Source organism: Eucyclogobius newberryi, unplaced genomic scaffold (assembly GCF_026437365.1).
Source record: "Eucyclogobius newberryi isolate DKJ021-1_F unplaced genomic scaffold, fEucNew1.0.hap1 SCAF_10, whole genome shotgun sequence".
Classification (NCBI taxonomy): Eukaryota; Metazoa; Chordata; class Actinopteri; order Gobiiformes; family Gobiidae; genus Eucyclogobius; species Eucyclogobius newberryi.
In genome coordinates this window covers 35,919,252-35,930,176 of record NW_027315724.1, presented here as the reverse complement: position 1 = coordinate 35,930,176, position 10,925 = coordinate 35,919,252, and the positions used below count along the sequence as shown (strand labels likewise).

At 43.7% G+C, this 10,925-nt stretch overlaps 1 protein-coding gene across 1 annotated transcript; it reads right to left on the bottom strand.

Moving 5' to 3' along the window:
- Window positions 1-2,036: 2,036 nt before the first annotated feature.
- Window positions 2,037-9,573, bottom strand: LOC140371771 (uncharacterized). The gene is made up of 6 exons (XM_072458981.1): window positions 9,439-9,573; window positions 6,741-6,836; window positions 6,529-6,641; window positions 5,198-5,321; window positions 3,712-3,872; window positions 2,037-2,162 (listed from the first exon to the last, which is right to left on the bottom strand). Exons 1-6 carry the CDS (start codon window positions 9,476-9,478, stop codon window positions 2,097-2,099), a joined length of 600 nt encoding a protein of 199 aa, XP_072315082.1. The 5' UTR covers window positions 9,479-9,573; the 3' UTR covers window positions 2,037-2,096.
- Between the last annotated feature and the right edge of the window lie 1,352 nt (window positions 9,574-10,925).

Genomic DNA, 10,925 nt, shown 5'->3' with positions numbered 1-10,925 from the left:
TATAACACGGTACTAGTACTAAAGTATAACACGATACTAAAGTATAACACGGTACTAAAGTATAACACGGTACTAAAGTATAACACGGTACTAGTACTAAAGTATAACACGATACTAAAGTATAACACGGTACTAGTACTAAAGTATAACACGGTACTAAAGTATAACACGGTACTAAAGTATAACACGGTACTAGTACTAAAGTATAACACGATACTAAAGTATAACACGGTACTAAAGTATAACACGGTACTAGTACTGAAGTATAACACGGTACTAAAGTATAACACGGTACTAAAGTATAACACGGTACTAAAGTATAACACGGTACTAGTACTAAAGTATAACACGGTACTAAAGTATAACACAGTACTAAAGTATAACACGGTACTAAAGTATAACACGGTACTAAAGTATAACACGGTACTAAAGTATAACACGGTACTAAAGTATAACACGGTACTAAAGTATAACACGGTACTAAAGTAAGATAAGATAAGATAAGATAAGATATTCCTTTATTGTCCCACATGGGGAAATTTCATTGGTGCAATGCAGGTAGATACAGAGGTAGATCCAGAAGAACAGATCACTTATAGGAAGTCTGAAAAACACTTTCAGTAGAAGATCTCCTATAAATAAATAAAAACTCCCATAGACAAATAAATACATAAATACCATTGCATGTGATCCCGACAGTAATTGCACATGAATATGTGTCACGACAGCACATAGATTGCACATGAATTTCACAGTAATTGCACATACGACAGAATTGCACATCAGTATTAGGTTAGGTCAGTATTGCGCCGGGATAACGTGACGATCTCCGGGTAAGACGACTGTTCTCCGCAGTTTCATGAGTTCCTCCTTCGTGGAAACGCGGTACGGCGCCTGCCGGGGGGCGGGGCCGGAGCCGGGGGGCGGGGCCGGAGCCGGGGGGCGGGGTCGGAGCCGGGGGGCGGGGCCGGAGCCGGGGGGCGGGGCCGGGGGACTCGGAGCCAAAACACATCGCAACGACACGACGAAAACACTCAATCCAGCCGAATAAAGTCAAAACAAGTTAATTTAAAGCGATTCCAGTGCGTGTCCCGATCGTTCGTGAAGTTCCTCTTTCATATAAACGTGTATATAAACGTGTACCGACGACACGCCGTACTTTAGCGCGGCCGGAGGGCGCGGGGGGCGGAGCTAGCTCACGTCACAACAACACAACGAACGCAACGAAAAACGCTCAAATCCAGCCGAAAAAAGTCAAAAACAGTTGAATTAAAAAACTATTCCAGCGCGTGTCCCTATCGTACAGTAAAGTAGAAAAAATATACTAATTATATTTACAAAATATAGGAGATAAAGCACAATAAGTGTGAGAAAGAAGAGAGAGCGTTTACACCGGGCTGCCAGCTGTACCAGCGCCTTATGACGTAATCAATTATTATGACGTAAGTATAACACGGTACTAAAGTATAACACGGTACTAGTACTAAAGTATAACACGGTACTAAAGTATAACACGGTACTAAAGTATAACACGGTACTAAAGTATAACACGGTACTAGTACTAAAGTATAACACGGTACTAAAGTATAACACGGTACTAAAGTATAACACGGTACTAGTACTAAAGTATAACACGGTACTAAAGTATAACACGGTACTAAAGTATAACACGGTACTAAAGTATAACACGGTACTAGTACTAAAGTATAACACGGTACTAAAGTATAACACGGTACTAGTACTAAAGTATAACACGGTACTAAAGTATAACACGGTACTAAAGTATAACACGGTACTAAAGTATACGTTATGTGGTGAAAGGTCATGAAATACAAAAGTAAAAGTACTGCACTTCAGACGCACTTAAGTTTCATTTGTTTCATCTGAAGGTTGAAAGTTAAACAGGTCAAAAGTCCAAGAACTTTAATCATTTATTGAACAAATACAATAAGTGCAAAAGAAAAGGCAAACTTAAAGCTTTTACCCTCGTATACAAGAACATTATTTATGTTTTTAAATTCTTTTTGAGCCTAATCCCTTTTTCGAGTCTTAAACTCATAATAAAGCCGTTTCACATCGAGAGATCAAATAAATATTTAATGTTTCTTCTCCTCATTCTTGTTTCTGGTGAGAAACTTGACGTGAGTCCAAATGCACCAAACCTGCGGAAAAAAACAGAATGGCTTTAATTTAAAATAACTCGATGCAGCTCGAAAAGTTAAATTTACAGAAAAAACTGGGTATTTTTAACAAACTGTGAACCTTAGCTCTGTGAACGTTAGCTCTGTGATCGTTAGCTCTGTGAACCTTAGCTCTGTGATCGTTAGCTCTGTGATCGTTAGCTCTGTGATCGTTAGCTCTGTGAACGTTAGCTCTGTGAACGTTAGCTCTGTGATCGTTAGCTCTGTGAACGTTAGCTCTGTGAACGTTAGCTCTGTGAACGTTAGCTCTGTGATCGTTAGCCGCGGCTGTGTGACCGTTAGCTCTGTGACCGTTAGCTCTGTGAACGTTAGCTCTGTGATCGTTAGCTCTGTGATCGTTAGCTCTGTGAACGTTAGCTCTGTGAACGTTAGCGCTGTGAACGTTAGCTCTGTGATCGTTAGCTCTGTGATCGTTAGCTCTGTGAACGTTAGCTCTGTGAACGTTAGCTCTGTGATCGTTAGCCGCGGCTGTGTGACCGTTAGCTCTGTGAACGTTAGCTCTGTGATCGTTAGCTCTGTGAACGTTAGCTCTGTGAACGTTAGCTCTGTGATCGTTAGCCGCGGCTGTGTGACCGTTAGCTCTGTGATCGTTAGCTCTGTGATCGTTAGCCGCGGCTGTGTGACCGTTAGCTCTGTGATCGTTAGCTCTGTGATCGTTAGCCGCGGCTGTGTGACCGTTAGCTCTGTGATCGTTAGCCGCGGCTGTGTGACCGTTAGCTCTGTGAACGTTAGCTCTGTGATCGTTAGCCGCGGCTGTGTGACCGTTAGCTCTGTGATCGTTAGCTCTGTGATCGTTAGCCGCGGCTGTGTGAACGTTAGCTCTGTGATCGTTAGCTCTGTGATCGTTAGCTCTGTGAACGTTAGCTCTGTGAACGTTAGCTCTGTGATCGTTAGCCGCGGCTGTGTGACCGTTAGCTCTGTGAACGTTAGCTCTGTGATCGTTAGCTCTGTGAACGTTAGCTCTGTGAACGTTAGCTCTGTGATCGTTAGCCGCGGCTGTGTGACCGTTAGCTCTGTGATCGTTAGCTCTGTGATCGTTAGCCGCGGCTGTGTGACCGTTAGCTCTGTGATCGTTAGCTCTGTGATCGTTAGCCGCGGCTGTGTGACCGTTAGCTCTGTGATCGTTAGCTCTGTGATCGTTAGCCGCGGCTGTGTGACCGTTAGCTCTGTGAACGTTAGCTCTGTGATCGTTAGCCGCGGCTGTGTGACCGTTAGCTCTGTGATCGTTAGCTCTGTGATCGTTAGCCGCGGCTGTGTGACCGTTAGCTCTGTGATCGTTAGCTCTGTGATCGTTAGCCGCGGCTGTGTGACCGTTAGCTCTGTGAACGTTAGCTCTGTGATCGTTAGCCGCGGCTGTGTGACCGTTAGCTCTGTGACCGTTAGCTCTGTGATCGTTAGCTCTGTGATCGTTAGCCGCGGCTGTGTGACCGTTAGCTCTGTGATCGTTAGCTCTGTGATCGTTAGCCGCGGCTGTGTGACCGTTAGCTCTGTGATCGTGATCTGGTTTTACCTCGGCCACAGACGCCAGCGCTCTTCCCACGAGCAGCAGGGCGGTGAGCGTGGCCTGGATCCAGAGCGGCAGCTGAAGCAGACCTTGGTGAGCGCCGTAAAGCCACAGCGGGAGACCGTGAAGACCACTGACCACCAGCACGCCCAGAGGAGTGCGGAAACCTGAGGGAAACGAGATGAGAACACGCGTCTCGTTTGTGTCAAGAGTTCAAACAAACCACCAGCTCAGAAGGAACACGCCAACATCCAACCAGAAAAATACTTGAGATTCATCGCAATCCAGACGTGTTGTTACCGTGACAGACTGACCTCGTACCGTGTGTTACCGTGACAGACGTGTTGTTACCGCGACAGACGTGTTGTTACCGTGACAGACGTGTTGTTACCGCGACAGACGTGTTGTTACCGTGACAGACGTGCTGTTACAGTGACAGACGTGTTGTTACCGCGACAGACGTGTTGTTACCGTGACAGACGTGCTGTTACAGTGACAGACGTGTTGTTACCGTGACAGACGTGTTGTTACCGTGACAGACGTGTTGTTACCGCGACAGACGTGTTGTTACCGCGACAGACGTGTTGTTACCGCGACAGACGTGTTGTTACCGTGACAGACGTGCTGTTACAGTGACAGACGTGTTGTTACCGTGACAGACGTGTTGTTACCGTGACAGACGTGTTGTTACCGTGACAGACGTGTTGTTACCGCGACAGACGTGTTGTTACCGTGACAGACGTGTTGTTACCGTGACAGACGTGTTGTTACCGTGACAGACGTATTGTTACCGTGACAGACGTGTTGTTACCGTGACAGACGTGTTGTTACCGTGACAGACGTGTTGTTACCGTGACAGACGTGTTGTTACCGCGACAGACGTGTTGTTACCGCGACAGACGTGTTGTTACCGCGACAGACGTGTTGTTACCGCGACAGACGTGCTGTTACAGTGACAGACGTGCTGTTACAGTGACAGACGTGTTGTTACCGTGACAGACGTGTTGTTACCGTGACAGACGTGTTGTTACCGTGACAGACGTGTTGTTACCGTGACAGACGTGTTGTTACAGTGACAGACGTGTTGTTACCGTGACAGACGTGTTGTTACCGCGACAGACGTGTTGTTACCGCGACAGACGTGTTGTTACCGCGACAGACGTGCTGTTACAGTGACAGACGTGCTGTTACCGTGACAGACGTGTTGTTACCGTGACAGACGTGTTGTTACCGTGACAGACGTGTTGTTACCGTGACAGACGTGTTGTTACCGTGACAGACGTGTTGTTACCGTGACAGACGTGTTGTTACAGTGACAGACGTGCTGTTACAGTGACAGACGTGCTGTTACAGTGACAGACGTGTTGTTACCGTGACAGACGTGTTGTTACCGTGACAGACGTGTTGTTACCGTGACAGACGTATTGTTACCGTGACAGACGTGTTGTTACCGTGACAGACGTGTTGTTACCGTGACAGACTGGACTCGTACCGTTGGTCATTATCGCTCGTACGATCTTTGGGCTGGAGTCGAAGCTGTTTTTCCAGTCTTCTCCTTTAGAGCAGTGATTACACGTGAACACACACCACTCGAGCGACGACACCAGCCAACCCACCTGGACACACACACACACACACACAGACACAGACACAGACACACACACACACACACACACACACACACAGACACACACAGACACACACACACACACACACACACACACAGACACACACAGACACACACACACAGACACAGACACAGACACACACACACACACACACACACACACACACACAGACACACACAGACACACACACACAGACACAGACACACACACACACAGACACACACACACACACACACAGACACACACACACACACACACAGACACACACACACACACAGACACACACACACACACACACACACACACACACAGACACACAGACACACACACACACAGACACAGACACAGACACACACACACAGACACAGACACAGACACAGACACAGACACAGACACACACACACACACACACAGACACACACACACACACACAGACACACACACAGACACACACACACACAGACAAACACACACACACACACAGACAGACAAACAAACACACACACACACACACACACACACACAGACAAACACACACACACACACAGACAAACACACACACACACACAGACAGACACACACACAGACACACACACAGACACAGACACACACACACACACAGACACACACACAGACACAGACACAGACACACACATGTTCAGGCTTCAGTTGTAGATAGTTTATATTTCAGGTCAAATATGTTGAATTCCTTAGACGTGTTTAAGGAATCAACAACGAGCATTAGGCCAACATTAGGGCGGGTGCGGCGCGGAGCACGGGGAGTGCGTACGGGGGAGCACCCGCCCCGCTCCCCGCGCTGGCCACGGCGCACCGGGGACCATGTGGATCGAGTAAACAAACATTGTTGACATTATTGGTGACATTATTTGGAGAATTCATAACTTCTACTGATAAACTTACCAAAGGATGTTCAGGGACTAAAGATGAGCAGGTCTATCAAGCTACTATCGTTTTATCAACGCGTTAACATTTTATGTGAAGCCCCTCAAAAGGGGGAGGGGGTCCAGAGAGAGACGAAAAAAATTACGTCTTTTCAGCTTCAATCCATTTTGAGATGATCCCTAAATGTTTCCTCATGATTAAAAATGGACAAAGTGAAAAGTTTACAGCGCTAAACCACTTTACATGAAACTACACGATGTTCCGTGACTTATAACGAGCTGAAGTCCCAGACCTGAGACACTCGAGTCCAAAGCAGGGCTCGGCTCAGGTTGTCCACCACCACGTCCAGCCACGCCCCAAACTCGGAGACCTGCCCCAGACGCCGCGCCAGCCAGCCGTCCAGCCCTGTATGAGTTCAATCTGCTGTAAATACACGAGTAAATACTTTTCTGTGTGAAGAGTCCCCTGTGGAGTGCAGTTTGGACACACAGAGCTCGTTCTCACCGTCGAGCAGAACGGATGTGATGTACAGAGGCAGGAAAGAAGCAGGAGAGTCATAAAAGGTCCAGGCTCCGAGCAGAAGAGCCATTCTGAAGTATCCTGCACAAACAAGACGGGGAAAGAGCTGCACAATATATACCACAAAAGAAACTACAACGAGCTGCACAATGTGACAGAAAACAACACAAACATCTAAAACCATAATCACAATCACAGTGAGACAGAAACGTGAGGTTTTAGAAATGAAAACGCTGAAAATTCCTCTTATTTAATCGAATTTAGTCTTGAGTTTATCCCTTCATTTTCTATTATTATTTTTTGACAGTTTGACTCATAAAACATGAGCATTTTATTTTGAACTGAAATTACAATGATATAAATATTGAAGTATTTCCAATATTGCGTCGTCCTATTTAAAAGAGCAGAATGTTTACATCTAAACAACAAAATATATCATAATTAATAATAATAAAAATAATAATAATGAAAATAATAATAAAATGTGTCCTGAACAGGGCTCCTCAGGTTTAACACAGACACATTTTTCATAAACTAGGATTATTCCAAAGTGGAGAAAGTACTAATACTTTTACTGCTGTTGTTTTTGTTGTGACTTTTCAGGATCAGAACAGAAGAAACAGAAGTTAAAATAAATAAATACTTGTGAAAAATAAGAAGCTGAATTAAATATTAACATCACAACAGAATAAAATTAATAAAATATATCAACAAGACATGAAATGAATAAATGTACATTTTAACATACTGCAGTACTTGAACTTAAGCTGCGGGAATTTTACCTGTATTTGGATTTTTTTAAATATATTTTGACTATTATTGTTTTAAATTGTTTTGCATTGGGAAGTATTTTGTACTTTAGTTTTTGTTTGTTTTAATAGTTGTAAAACTTACATGTGTCAATGGTGCTAGACAAATATATCTTATTAATTTAACATATTTAACATATTTAACATTTCCCTCACAACATATTTACAGTGTGACAAGTTGTACTGAATACAATTTTAATCAAACACAGATACAGAATATTTCAGAATCAGAATAAAGTTTATTGTCATTATCAATGAACAAAATTCACAAACAGGAACTTGTCCTGGTGCAACACAAACAACAAAACAATGAACAATGGTATATAAAAAAATGAGTAAGTAAAGTTAAAATAAGGTTAGAAATAGGCATGATATGTACGTAAATAAAATATGTAACGCAATAGAAGTGACAGTGCAGTGAGTGACAGGTGCTTAAGAAGTGTCCATGAGTCCAGCGAGGGAAAGAAACTGTTCTTATGACGGAAGGTTCTGGTCCAGATGGACTGTAGCCTCCTGCCTGAGGGGAGTGGCCTCCTGCCTGAGGGGAGTGGCCTCCTGCCTGAGGGGAGTGGCCTCCTGCCTGAGGGGAGTGGCTCAAATAGTCCATGTCCAGGTTGATCTGACCTGCTCGTCCCAGAGTCCTGGAGACGTTCAGGTCCTGCAGAGATGGAAGTCTGCAGCCGATCACCTTCTCAGCAGAGGGCGCTGTAGTCTGTCCCTGGCTGTGGCTCCAGTGTACCACACGGTGATGGAGGAGGTGCTGGAGGAGGTGAAGGAGGAGGTGATGGAGGAGGTGAAGGAGGAGGTGATGGAGGAGGTGATGGAGGAGGTGATGGACTCAATGATGGCCGTGTAGAACTGCACCATCATCTCCTCCGTCAGCTTTGCTTTCTTCAGCTGCTGCAGGAAGTACATCCTCTGCTGGACCTTCTTCATGAGGAGCTGATGGTGGCTCCACTTGAGGTCCTGGTGATGGTGGGCCCCCACTTGAGGTCCTGGTGATGGTGGGCCCCCACTTGAGGTCCTGGTGATGGTGGGCCCCCACTTGAGGTCCTGGTGATGGTGGGCCCCCACTTGAGGTCCTGGTGATGGTGGGCCCCCACTTGAGGTCCTGGTGATGGTGGGCCCCCACTTGAGGTCCTGGTGATGGTGGGCCCCCACTTGAGGTCCTGGTGATGGTGGTGCAGAGGAAGTGGGGGGAGTCCACAGTGGAGATGGGGAGTCTGTGATGGTGAGGGGGGGGGCTGGGGGTCATCTCCTGTGTCTTCTGGACGTTGAACTCCAGGTTGTTCCCGCTGCACCAGCCGCTCCACCTCCTCCTGGAGACGGACTCGTCCCCGTCCCAGATGAGCCTGATAAGATAAGATAATCCTTTAATGTCCACACAAGGGGAGATTTCGTGGGGAGGTGTCGTCGTGGCGATGAGGGTGGTGTCGTCGTGGCGATGAGGGTGGTGTCGTCGTGGCGATGAGGGTGGTGTCGTCATGGCTATAGGTGCAGCAGTTTGTCGCAGGGAGAAGAGCAGTGGGGAAAGTTTCTATTTCTAACTGTAACTCAACTATTACAAACTAGTTGAGTTACAGTGAACTTTCTTTTATTATATGAAAAACATATACAACCTCTTGTCAAAAATAAAAACAGGCTTTGACTAAATATAGTAAATACAAAAAGTATACTAATACTACTAATAACAAAAAAAATTGAAAAATGTTTTAGACTTTAAATGATAAACTTATTGACAATGTTCTGACTAAATCTAAATGTTGGTTAGATTGAAGGTTGATTTAAGGATGTTTCTTGGATATATACAGTTTATAATACAAAAAACGACACAAATATGAGATGAGAACAAACTCCAGTAAATAATCTCTTACCGATCAGATTAGGCCAGAACAGCAGCACGCGCGCGCTCATTTTATCTTTGAATCACAGACTTTTGCTCATAAAGTGCATCATCCTCGTTTATCCGAGTTTATACTTTTATATCCTTGTATTTTGCATAATTGTAGCCGCATTATGGGCGCGAGCTCTCGAGCGCCTCCATGACACAAACAAACAAACCTGCTTCCGGTTTGTGTCCGGATCAACTGCGCCCTCTTCCGGCGGAAGTGAGTAACAGCACGTTTTAAACACAAGCAACAGATGATGATAATAATAATAATAATAATAATAATAATAATAATAATAATAATAATAATAATAATAATAATAATAATAATCATAATCATAATCATAATCATAATCATAATCATAATCATAATAATAATAATAATAAGATAAGATAAGAAAAGATATTCCTTTATTGTCCCACATGGGAAAATTTCATTGACCCAACGCAGGAAGATACAGAAGAAAAGAACAGATCACTTATAGGAAGTCTGAAAAACACTCTCAGTGGAAGATCTCCTATAAACAAAAACTCCCATTACCCAACAAGGGATGGAGGGGAAAAAATAATAAAGATTTAAAAAAAATACATAAATACATAAATACCATTGTATGTGATCACGACAGTAATTGCACATGAATATGTGTCACGACGGCACATGGATTACACAGGAATTTCACAGTAATAATAATAACAATAATAATAATAATAATAATGAACACTCGCAATACTGACCTAACCATGTGCAATTCCGTCATATTTGCAATTACTGTGAAATTCATGTGCAATCCATGTGCTGTCGTGAAACATATTCATGTATAATTACTGTCATGATCACATGCAATGGTATTTATGTATTTATTTATTTATTTTTATCTTTATTATTTTTTTCCCTCCATCCCTTGTTGGGTTTTGTCTATGGGAGTTTTTATTTATAGGAGATCTTCTACTGAAAGTGTTTTTCAGACTTCCTATAAGTGATCTGTTCTTCTGGATCTACCTCTGTATCTACCTGCGTTGCAACAATGAAATTTCCCCATGTGGGACAATAAAGGAATATCTTATCTTAATAATAGATGTAGGACTAGAAATAGGACTAATAGAGTCCTATTTCTAGTCCTACTGAGGGAAGAATAGAAGAATAAAGCCTACTACTACTGCTACTACTACTAGGCAAGGCAAGGCAAGTTTATTTGTAGAGCATTTCATACACAAGGCAATTCAAAGTGCTTCACAGCAGGAAAAATGCATTCAAATCACAAAGAAATTACAGAAACAGAAATACAATAAAATTAACTAAATTAAAAATTATCAATCCAACTGATTGTTTAAACTAATAAAATCACAAACAAAAGAGAAGAGTGCAAAGAAAAAATCCTTTCAGTCATATGCACAGCTAAACAAAACTGTTTTTAGCTTAGATTTGAACATTGTCAGAGTAGAACCTGTCTCACATCTTCAGGAAGACTGTTC